General features: G+C 36.1%; 5 protein-coding genes across 7 annotated transcripts; 3 read left to right on the top strand and 2 right to left on the bottom strand.

Moving 5' to 3' along the window:
- Positions 1 to 49: 49 nt before the first annotated feature.
- LOC124327080 (protein bric-a-brac 1-like) lies at positions 50 to 3,567 on the bottom strand. 3 transcript variants are annotated; one of them, XM_046785947.1, is made up of 10 exons: positions 3,163 to 3,567; positions 2,957 to 3,097; positions 2,408 to 2,709; positions 2,221 to 2,344; positions 1,946 to 2,157; positions 1,739 to 1,884; positions 1,511 to 1,591; positions 1,290 to 1,378; positions 988 to 1,224; positions 50 to 925 (listed from the first exon to the last, which is right to left on the bottom strand). In XM_046785947.1, the coding sequence occupies exons 1-10, from the start codon at positions 3,334 to 3,336 to the stop codon at positions 821 to 823; spliced, it is 1,611 nt and encodes a 536-aa protein (XP_046641903.1). In that variant the 5' UTR covers positions 3,337 to 3,567; the 3' UTR covers positions 50 to 820. The 3 variants fall into 3 exon arrangements, with proteins under 3 accessions (XP_046641903.1, XP_046641901.1, XP_046641902.1); XM_046785945.1 differs by having other exon boundaries at positions 1,511 to 1,884; positions 3,163 to 3,566; XM_046785946.1 differs by having other exon boundaries at positions 988 to 1,221; positions 1,511 to 1,884; positions 3,163 to 3,566.
- Positions 3,568 to 3,732: 165 nt separating this feature from the next.
- Positions 3,733 to 4,918, top strand: LOC124327332. Its single transcript, XM_046786341.1, has 4 exons — positions 3,733 to 4,137; positions 4,221 to 4,340; positions 4,442 to 4,620; positions 4,697 to 4,918. Exons 1-4 carry the CDS (start codon positions 4,077 to 4,079, stop codon positions 4,784 to 4,786), a joined length of 450 nt encoding a protein of 149 aa, XP_046642297.1. The 5' UTR covers positions 3,733 to 4,076; the 3' UTR covers positions 4,787 to 4,918.
- Positions 4,907 to 5,946, bottom strand: LOC124327302 (mitochondrial import inner membrane translocase subunit Tim21-like). The gene is made up of 4 exons (XM_046786302.1): positions 5,619 to 5,946; positions 5,319 to 5,553; positions 5,185 to 5,229; positions 4,907 to 5,122 (listed from the first exon to the last, which is right to left on the bottom strand). The coding sequence occupies exons 1-4, from the start codon at positions 5,803 to 5,805 to the stop codon at positions 4,954 to 4,956; spliced, it is 636 nt and encodes a 211-aa protein (XP_046642258.1). The 5' UTR covers positions 5,806 to 5,946; the 3' UTR covers positions 4,907 to 4,953.
- Positions 5,947 to 5,989: 43 nt separating this feature from the next.
- On the top strand, positions 5,990 to 7,219 carry LOC124326897. The gene is made up of 5 exons (XM_046785615.1): positions 5,990 to 6,552; positions 6,618 to 6,718; positions 6,809 to 6,912; positions 6,987 to 7,068; positions 7,148 to 7,219. The coding sequence occupies exons 1-5, from the start codon at positions 6,540 to 6,542 to the stop codon at positions 7,217 to 7,219; spliced, it is 372 nt and encodes a 123-aa protein (XP_046641571.1). The 5' UTR covers positions 5,990 to 6,539.
- Positions 7,220 to 7,298: 79 nt separating this feature from the next.
- Positions 7,299 to 9,568, top strand: LOC124327236 (glutamate receptor ionotropic, delta-1-like). The gene is made up of 6 exons (XM_046786204.1): positions 7,299 to 7,381; positions 7,456 to 7,633; positions 7,723 to 7,940; positions 8,013 to 8,135; positions 8,215 to 8,366; positions 8,431 to 9,568. Exons 1-6 carry the CDS (start codon positions 7,319 to 7,321, stop codon positions 8,639 to 8,641), a joined length of 945 nt encoding a protein of 314 aa, XP_046642160.1. The 5' UTR covers positions 7,299 to 7,318; the 3' UTR covers positions 8,642 to 9,568.
- Positions 9,569 to 9,628: the final 60 nt, after the last annotated feature.

Below are 9,628 nucleotides of genomic sequence, written 5' to 3'. Positions count from 1 at the left end.
TAGATAGATATACCGTGAATCTTGAGACGCAAATGAAAAGCAATGCCTGTTCAATTTCAAGCATTTATATATATTTTGAAGGGGGAAACAATGGCACCGCGTGCATTAAATGTTATGTTAATTAAATGTGAATGACGAATCATTTTTTGCAAGAACATATCTCTCGCGTGGAAAAATATTAATTTGAAAACATTGATAACTGTACACTCTACATAGAAGGTGAATGGTCGTCGTATATACAGTAGTAGATTAGGCAAATAATCCAATGAATCAAAATTAACAAGAACTTTTTAAGGGGGAAATTCGGCGACACAAACAACAGGGAAAGGCACCCTAGACGAGGGAAAAGAACAAGTGTGAAAGCATTCGCAAAATTGAACTTTGGTTAACTGACTCAAATGTAGACAAATTTGTAAGTAACAAATCTTGATTGCGCATCAGAACATGGAAGTCCTTAACACGAAGGATTGTCGGTGGAAAATGCATGGCTTAAAAACGTACTTTGATAAGTAACTATATATGGCCTTTCGGCATCGGAATGATTTCTCTTTTTTTTTTTGTTAAATTTTTGAACGAGAATGAGTTTACATCGTAAATATACTTCGTGATCACGAAACGATGTCTCATCATTTAAAAAAGGTGCTGAATTTAATTGAACAAACGGAATATCGTTGTGCAATTATATAGATAGATAGACATCGTACAGAACCGGGTCCGTGACAAGAGAATTGTGAGAAAATCGATAAATAGAAAGATGGAGGAATAGTTTTGCGATAAGCGCATAAAAATAACCGTTCCTTCAATCACTAACCGTTTCATTTCAAAATGAGCTCATTTTGGACATTTGGTGGCTGGTACTGGATCCTTTTTGCTGTGATCCACTAGATTTTGTTTCATTGGAGGAAACAAACTTTTCGTGAAATTCCTGTTAAAAATTAAGAGCAGCATTACAGGTTTGTCAAAACCCTGAAATGTTTATGAGTTTACCTGGAAGCAGGGAACAATACACAAGTTTGCCTGGCAATCTGGACAATGGTACTTGGTTTTCCGTCTAAGAATCCGACCGTGGCTATCATTCGTGTTCCAGCAATAGTTGCATCCAAGAGCTGCTCCTGTTCGGAGCACTGGACAATGGCCGTTGGTGCTAGGAGTCGAGACGGGTGGTGAAGAGGACACGCCAGGATTAGAAATTGATCTTCTCAAATTTTCCTCAGCCTTAACCTGCTGATTAAAAAGTTTGAAAGGTCAAGTCAATTTCTTACAGCCTTTTTGCTATTTTCTAAACTTACTCGAAGTTTTGACGGACTGTGAGAGGAAGACGATGGCACAGAATCCGTAGCAAAACAAGGTACTTGTAAAGTATCTGTAGAAGTACCTCCTATACAAAAGAAAACAAATCATTAGTAGCGTCGAATGGAGCATCGTTTATGGAAGTTAAGTGTTTAAAAATGTCGCTTTATTCCTTATCGTCTTTACCAGGTTTTTACCATTAAAATAATTTCAATCTTACCTGTACAACTTGAAGCTCTAGTAAGTGTAGGGATTGTAGAGGGTGGAGGATCTGTTCCTGTATTCATTTCCTCAATGGAAACTAAACGTATAATGGTAGGGTAATGCTCGATTACAATGTTTGGAGCGGAACTGACAGGTGTAACAGCTAGTGTAGGTATGTTCATTGACTGAGGTGGGGGAGGAGTTGTCGATGAAACGTTGCCCGAGGCAGGTGACAAGGTGGTACCTGACGGGCGAGGTTGAATTGGTTGAGATCGCTGCCGAGTCAATTGCGGTGCAGTCTGTCGTGGAGGTATTTGAAGATATGTTGTTGTAGTTTGGGACCTTTGTCTCAACTCGGCCAATTCAGTCTCACTTATGCTTTTTTGTGTCCTTTGAACCAAAAAACTGCTACAATCGATATGAAACCATCTCGTATACCAACAATACATACTTGGGGAGGATGGGCTGAAATGTATGAATAATAGGAGAGGCACGTTCGTTTTCAACACCGCCTGTGGCATCTTTGTCACCTTCTTTTCGCGTCACGCAATCTTGGCGCATCAAAGTACGCGTTCTTTTTTGCTTGGAAAGAGGTAGACCACAGGACGCGCCATTTTCCATCATAGCGGTGGCAGTATCCAGAGAACCAGTTGAACAAATTGGCTATACAATGAAGAAACAAATAAGCTTTCATAGTAGTTAAAATTAGAAAAAATAGCAACTCACTGGTTTAGAATCGTTTTCTCTAGGGAAAAAATATTCGTTGTCAACATTAGATTCTACGGAACTTTGCCCCGCAAGACTGCTTTGTGATTTGATGACCGAGTTGCTATCTAAACTACTTGACGATCTATGATACAAGAGTTACATGTCAGAAATAATCAACAAATTCTGATAAGTGGAGTAAATTAACCTCATAGATGAGTCTGTAGCTTCCTTGCTACTCTGAAAGTTTTGTCTCTTTAACAGCGGTGAATGAGACGATAGTTGCTCTTGAGACCCAGATTTCATTTGGCTGCTTCCTGATCCATTTCTTTGGCGTTTACGTTTGGCAGCCAAGGAACAATCGTCCAGAAACTCTTGTGAATGTTCTGAATGCTGTCGACTTTCAGACAGATTTTCTAGCGGCTGATTTTGTTGGGTCAGAAGTGCCGCACTAAACGATTCTTTATCTGCTACGTCAGCGAATCCCTTGACATGTAGAACCTCTGCAGTCTGTTAAAAATTGTAAGAAATATGACAGTTAAATAAACATTTTTGAACAAACAAACATCATATTAGTCATATTAGTAGAATTACGAAGAGTATTAGTTTAGCCTGATTTCTTCACTGTAAATTTCAAGCAAAAGTTAAAAAATTACAATTAACTGCATCAAAAACTTTTTATCCAGAAATTAATATAAAGATTTCTCTCTATATTGTTAAAGAATTAATCACTCACAAAACAAATGTTTGAATTTACCTTTAGAATTGAATTCAGTTGATCGTGTTGTATGTTTACTTCTCCATAATACATAAAATGAATGACGGTGTGAAGGTCTTCAAATTTGATGTCTTTAAGTAAGACAATTGGATGCTGGCATGGATGTGAAACAAAGAGCTCCTAAAGTAATAAGCAAAAAAGTAGTTAAGAAATTGCAGTATTCACACACATGAAACTTAATATACCTGAAAATAAGTGCTGCAAGCTGACAATACAACACGATGAGCCTGGATTTGTTTTCCATCACAAGCCAGTGTGACATCCACAAGGGATTCTGTATTCAACAACTGAGAAAAAACACTGACAAAATTTGGCGAGTGGTTTTTCCAGTGTAAACGAAATAACTGTTGTGAAGTCATTCTTGATTACGAAATTAAGTTCGAAGCACACGGGGAAACTATTCCAAACCAACATGTGTCAATGATACTTCTTAGCTTCTACGCACGCTTAAAATGGGCTTGTTATTACAGCAGCTATATCAACTTCTCCAAAAAGTGAATCCCGAATCCCGATATTCCAAAGCAAATCTCGTTTCAAGGTCTTGCGTATGCCCCGCCTGCTTTCATTGCGTCATAGAAAAACCATGCGTAATGCATAGACCACCGCGGCATTGATTTCCATTTCCCTTGAGGTGCTGCTGGCTGGTCCTGTGGTGCATAGTATCCGACTACCCGTGCTGCCGTAGTATACTACCCCACAAATTTGCCCTTTTACGCCGCCGCTTCGAGCTCTGTTTGTGTACTGTTTAGTTTACTCGATTAGTCATATAATTCCTGTTATGTCACACACACACGCGAAAACTTATTCGAAATTGTATTACGTGTACTGATTGGATTATATTTATGTAACCCATGTTAAACTTAATTTAATTAGCAAAATTCGGTGATTTGGATTTTATGGATGCGAAAAACGGGCAGAATGATTTATAGAACAGCCATATTTTGAAATCTGGCATCCTGCAAGGGCGTTGCATCTGACTGTTTTTTTTTCCTTCTTTATTCGTTTGTTTTCTCTTTTTAATCAAAATTTTTAGACGTTTTATTGACGGAATTCCACCAAAACTGTAAAAAATATAAACACTTCTTCGCATTCAGCGGAGATGGATTTCAGCACAAAGTTTTTAGCGGCTATATTTTACTTCGTTATATTGCTCCACTTTGGTAAGTTGTATCCCTCTCAAGCATGTTTCAAATACATATGCCAACTATTGGGATTCATTAATTTATGAAATTATTTGATTTAGGTGATTCCCTCGAATGTTATGTATGCACCACACAAAATGGAAATACGGAAAAGTGTCTCAGAACAATTAGAACTTGTGAACCTGGGGAAGACTATTGTTTAACCACAATTGCATGGGGAAGTAAGTACCCTCGTTATTATGTGTGATTGAAACAGGATTTCATTCACAACTGGGATTTTTATTATCTTACTCCAATAACATATGCTCATCTTTGTCACTAGGCCACCCATATTGGACTATTAATGCTGACAAACAGTATTATGTCTCAAAACAGTGTGCTACAAAGAGTTTCTGTGAGAAGACTTGGAATGAAACACTTCCTTATTGTGAAAGAATTTGGTATCTGGACTGGAGATGTTCAGAATGCTGTCAGGGTGATCGTTGCAACTACTTTGTTACGGTACAACTTACATCTCTAGGTTTTGTTTATATGAGTACTGTAATAATCTATACATATAATTCTTTTTTTATTACAGTTGACAGGATCTTCATTGAGTTCCAGTTTAAACCTCATTTTTATTGGTGTATTAGCAATTTTTGCCTATAAGTTTATAGGACGCTCATAATGGTAGTTTTTCCAATGACACATTTTTGTGAAAGTGCATCTTAAATATGTAAAACCATTCCGTCCATCGCATCTTCTGACTGAAGAATTCCAGCCAATGAAAGTTTTAAAATACACACAATTTACAAGTAAATGATATATTTATTACCAATTTTTCTCTGAAGCTATTTAAAATTCCTGGAAATTCAATTCATGTTTTCTGTTATCAATTAAAAAAATTTTCTCTTTGGGGTAATTTTCTGTCTCTGCCACCAAGTATTTGTATTCGAATTTTCCGTCTTTCTTTTCCATGACCGCATGAACCGTGGCTTGGTTGCGAATCCCTTTGACATAGAACCTAAGGAAAACATGGAAATGATTAAATATTTTTCTATCAGCAAGCAAAACATTTTTTAGTACCTGATTTGTAAGTGTTCTATACCATCCTTAATGTACAAGCTATGTCTGAATATGTCATAATTTAATTAATTAAAGTAAAAGTTTAAAGTTCAATTCAGAATTATAACTAAGTATTTTTGTTGAATAATACTAACCTGAGATTAGTACGGCCTCTCCGCCCAGACCCATCACAGAATCCAGTTATTGGTTCTCCAAGCAAATCTTTCATTCTGGGATAGTCTGTACATTTTTTTAAAGCATCTGAATATACTGATTGAGGGCTTTCGCTCCAGAAAAGTTCTTTAAACACAGCAAAAAGAAGGGCACCAGTTGCAAGGAAGCCGAGTACAACAATTCCAGTATACCAGACAGTTTTACCAGCATCTTTAACTGAAAAAAAGTAGATAAGTTTTACACAACCGTATTTTATTGATCTTGACTTGTGATAAAAATACCTTTGGCACCTAAAGGAACACCGACTTGATCATTCTTTGAAGTTGGCTGAACAGACTTAACCGGTGTCGTTCCTCTTTTCTCAGCTCCGCAAAGGTTTTGGTGAACATAGAGGCAACGGTAAGTTTGTCCCCTAATACTAGGGCTACCTCTAGATTGCAAAAATAAACGGACATTTTGGTACAACATTTATTGCAACTTTTACTGCACAGTTCATAAGAATTGGCTCTTTGAAGGTATTCGGCAATCGGCACAGTGTTGATGTTTATTTGCCTTTTGCCTATGGAAACAACGTTGCCGCTGTAAAGAAAAGATCGGTTTATCCCGCAGTCCCCCCGCTTCAAAATTTTATGAAGTATAGAAACAAAACGTCGCTAAGGAAACTGAACTAAAAAAACTATAACTTTACAAAAAGAAACTAAAAAAATGTTAGTAGACGATAATATTTAATATTTTATTCAAAAGAATTGCTACGCACACACTAGAGAGTAGAGACACTAACAGTAGCATCTCCGCATCGTCCAACTGTTTCATTTAGTATTTAGAATCTGAAATACCAAATAGAATTCGAAAAATACAACAGAATGTTTCGGTGGGGGAAAAATACAGCTTCCATGGCGACAAATAAATAAAAAAATACGTTTGATACACTTTTACTATTATTTTAAAGGTCATTAGGATTTCAACCTCAAGAGAAAAGTTACAGCTGCTTAGAACATGGGACCAAATAAAAAATATTCTTACAAAACCCATATTTAATGTTTTTTTTTTAAAGCCAATAGTATATCCAAACAAACTTTAAATTCCCTATCATGACTTATTCTGTTAGTCGTGTAGCCGACTTTTTTCTGCGTGATGTTGCTTGTCTTTTCTCACAGTCTTTTTGGGAATGAATCTGGTATAAAATCGGCAAGCCCCGCGGAATGAGACATCATACAGTAGACGATACGGCAGCGATTACACTTAAAAAATGTCTAGACTTCTGCGAGGAAATCAATTACAGATTGCTATCACCACGTTTATGTTGTTTTATCCTTTATCTTCAAATTCGATTATCCGGAATGGACTGAGCGGAGCATACTTTCGAGTGTCCGCTCATCATGTAAGTTTCAAATAAAAGAATTTTCCATAAATTTGAATGTGGAAGTTTGGAAAATTTTAACTAAATTGCACACCTTTCTCTCATTTGCAGTTCCCTCCTTATCAACTTTTGATTTATGAAGCTAATGGAACCTTTCGTTATGTTGGAAGCACTCCCAATATAATCTACTGGATGGCAGAAAAATTTAATTTTACGTAAGATATCATTCTAAGCTATCGCTGTACTGTATATTTGGGCAACAAATCTTTCCCCGTCTTTCTCGCTCTAGGTATGATTTATTCCCGGTAAACAACACCGAGATTGCTAAATTGGGATCCGTTCTAGCAGGTCTAAATCAAATCATCAATAAAGTAAGTTAGTCTTATCTCTGATGTAGCATATTTTAACAGTGAATACTTTGCAAATGAAAATATGTTTCAATTTACTCAGGAAGTCGATATTTCCACTCTCTGCTTTCTTCCCACATTGGAAAGGTTAACTATATCGGACCAGTATCGGTAGTGGAAATTTATTTAACTAACTTAATTTGCAAATTTTTAATTCCGTAGAACTCAGTATATGGAATTTTCATATCCGGTAGCAATCGAATCCTATAAATTTATGGTCCCTAAACCAGATGAGGAAAGCCGACTCTGGGGTCCGATCAGACCTTTTCAGTATTCGGTAAGTAAGCTATATAGCTGTTTTCAAATTATTTCTTTTTCCCACATCGAATATTGAGATTTTGAAAATTGCAGGTTTGGGGTTGCATACTATTGAGTATCGTGTCTGTATTGGCGATTTTCTCATATTTATCTTGGTGCTACTCTCATTGGCCTAATTTGCCAAATAGTGAATTTTATGGTGCAAAGAAGAACATGTTTACCATTTTCGGTAGTTACGCGATGTACATTGCTTCTGTCTGTACAAATCAAGGTATTCATTGAGCTGAATACAGCACTTAATAGATAAAACTAGAAAGAATGTGACACTCGTGCCCTGGTACGGTAACTATTATTACATAGGACTGAACATTAATGTCCGTCAAACTTCATTTCGTGTTATGGCCGGGATGTGGTTATTGGCGGCCACGGTACTAGTCAACTGCTACTCCGGAACTCTGATGTCTTCATTAACTTTGACAAAATTCAAGCCTACCGTGAATTCTTTGGAAGATTTAGCTGCCAGTCAGGATTTGACTATGACAGCCAGCGCCAACAGTGTCATGGCTAATACGGTTCTTGTAAATGGCAGCATTAAACTATTAAAATAATTTGAATAATTAGTTAAGGAATATTTTTGTTATACTTTACAGAACACCACTTCCGCTACGTTAAAAGCCATAGGAGATGCAATGCGCAGAAAACCAGAAAGCATTTACCCCACGCCAGAAAAGGGCGTGTCCAACATCTTTTCTTTGAAGTACGTTTTCCCTACAGTAAGTTTCTTCTTCTCAATTCTGAACTAATTTTTTATTTTGAATTATAATATACTTTAGTATTGCTTGCTTTCTACAGATTGAATCATACATAACTTACTTAATCAACATCGATCTAAAACAAAGCAAGAAATGTAGATTTCACGTAACCGGTCGTATCCCAATATCAGAGGGGGCTTTCACTCTTGGATTACAGAAAGGCAACAAACTCAATCAACTACTTAGCGAGAAGTACTACAATTGATTAGCACACTTATAAAACTGATCTGAATTATGTGCGAAATTAATTTTTTAGGCTTCAGATCCTTTGGGAGACTGGTTTAATGATTCATTGGCTAAAAAACAATCTACCATACGTAGACAAGTGCCTGGCGAATAGTAATGAATCAGCCCGTCAGAAACCCATAAAGCTCGTTGATTTGACCAGCGCGTTCTTCATTCTTGGTATCGGGGTTTCTTTGGCACTGTTAAGTTTCTTAATGGAAGTTTTCTACTTTCGTTTTTGAAGTCAGTTAACTATGGTGGTGTCGGGAGCCATATAATTTACGAGAACGCGAGCTTATGAGAGTATTCGAGGAAAGAAATAGTTATTGTAATAGTCATTCTGGTATGATTTTAATGCCAGATAGGAAAGCATAAGTATTATAGTCAATCTATAGCTATGATATAGTAGTAGGAGTGTACACAATTTATCCAATTACAATTTACAAGTTATACGAGGAGATGCCGTTGCAGCGTGGTCCCTCTCGAAGTCTCGGTCATAAAATTTTCCAGTTGCACTTTGCTTTTAGTGTTGAAAGTTAAGTTATTTTTAAAATTTGAAAATCATTCAGCAATCTTAATTTTGAAACACAGGTTTTTCAATAAATAATCATTAAATTGCTGTTCCTCCAATAAAACCAGAATATTTAAAATTACAAGCAAGAATATTTTTGCAAAGTTAACTATAAACTACAATGATATCCAATGATAACACTGAAACAGAAATAAGCACAAAACAGCTAAAAAAACTTTAATGGAATAATGAAATTGTTTCTATTATCTCTACCATGTTTTCTAATATTAACATGATCGTTTTTCACATACACCTGTGATTTTCTTGTAGGAACAACATTGGATTGATTTACTCACAAACAACCTATGTGATGTTTTAAAAATTCAACATTTTTTAAACTTTAACCTTTTTAAAAAAGCAAAGAGCAAATAGAAAATTTTGTATTTAGGCCTACCATGTTTTCTGATATCACTGATATCTCCATTATTACTTTCCATATATAGATTGTGAACACAGATATACTTCAACAATACATTTAATCACTTAAAATTGTGTTTTACCTTCAGCTGAATTTCGAAAAATTATCATTCCGTTTTGTTTGTAATCTTAAACACACAAACTTCGTCTCTCTCTTTTTGAAACTTGTAAACATAACGAAAGCAGACGACACTTTTCTTAGGAATCGATAGAAAAATTTATATCGATCCCTTCCATGTAA

The sequence above is a fragment of the Daphnia pulicaria genome, chromosome 2 (genome assembly GCF_021234035.1).
Source record: "Daphnia pulicaria isolate SC F1-1A chromosome 2, SC_F0-13Bv2, whole genome shotgun sequence".
Classification (NCBI taxonomy): Eukaryota; Metazoa; Arthropoda; class Branchiopoda; order Diplostraca; family Daphniidae; genus Daphnia; species Daphnia pulicaria.
The sequence above is the reverse complement of the archived record's forward strand: the minus strand, read 5'-3'. Positions and strand labels throughout refer to the sequence as shown.

Excerpts from the sequence above, each read along its gene's own strand:
- LOC124327080 (XM_046785945.1), bottom strand. The coding sequence starts at position 3,336 with ATGACTTCACAACAGTTATTTCGTTTACACTGGAAAAACCACTCGCCA. Across the intron at positions 3,098-3,162 it reads CTTGCAGCACTTATTTTCAG|GAGCTCTTTGTTTCACATCC; the intron begins GTATATTAAGTT and ends TTATTACTTTAG. Across the intron at positions 926-987 it reads GTATTGTTCCCTGCTTCCAG|GAATTTCACGAAAAGTTTGT; the intron begins GTAAACTCATAA and ends AATTTTTAACAG.
- LOC124327332 (XM_046786341.1), top strand. The coding sequence starts at position 4,077 with ATGGATTTCAGCACAAAGTTTTTAGCGGCTATATTTTACTTCGTTATA. Across the intron at positions 4,341-4,441 it reads AACCACAATTGCATGGGGAA|GCCACCCATATTGGACTATT; the intron begins GTAAGTACCCTC and ends CTTTGTCACTAG. Across the intron at positions 4,621-4,696 it reads GTTGCAACTACTTTGTTACG|TTGACAGGATCTTCATTGAG; the intron begins GTACAACTTACA and ends TTTTTATTACAG.
- LOC124327302 (XM_046786302.1), bottom strand. The coding sequence starts at position 5,805 with ATGTTGTACCAAAATGTCCGTTTATTTTTGCAATCTAGAGGTAGCCCT. Across the intron at positions 5,554-5,618 it reads TGTTCCTTTAGGTGCCAAAG|TTAAAGATGCTGGTAAAACT; the intron begins GTATTTTTATCA and ends ACTTTTTTTCAG. Across the intron at positions 5,230-5,318 it reads AGAGGCCGTACTAATCTCAG|ACATAGCTTGTACATTAAGG; the intron begins GTTAGTATTATT and ends TGACATATTCAG.
- LOC124326897 (XM_046785615.1), top strand. Across the intron at positions 6,913-6,986 it reads GCAGAAAAATTTAATTTTAC|GTATGATTTATTCCCGGTAA; the intron begins GTAAGATATCAT and ends TTCTCGCTCTAG. Across the intron at positions 7,069-7,147 it reads TAAATCAAATCATCAATAAA|GAAGTCGATATTTCCACTCT; the intron begins GTAAGTTAGTCT and ends CAATTTACTCAG.
- LOC124327236 (XM_046786204.1), top strand. The coding sequence starts at position 7,319 with ATGGTCCCTAAACCAGATGAGGAAAGCCGACTCTGGGGTCCGATCAGA. Across the intron at positions 7,634-7,722 it reads TTCTGTCTGTACAAATCAAG|GACTGAACATTAATGTCCGT; the intron begins GTATTCATTGAG and ends ATTATTACATAG. Across the intron at positions 8,136-8,214 it reads TGAAGTACGTTTTCCCTACA|ATTGAATCATACATAACTTA; the intron begins GTAAGTTTCTTC and ends TGCTTTCTACAG.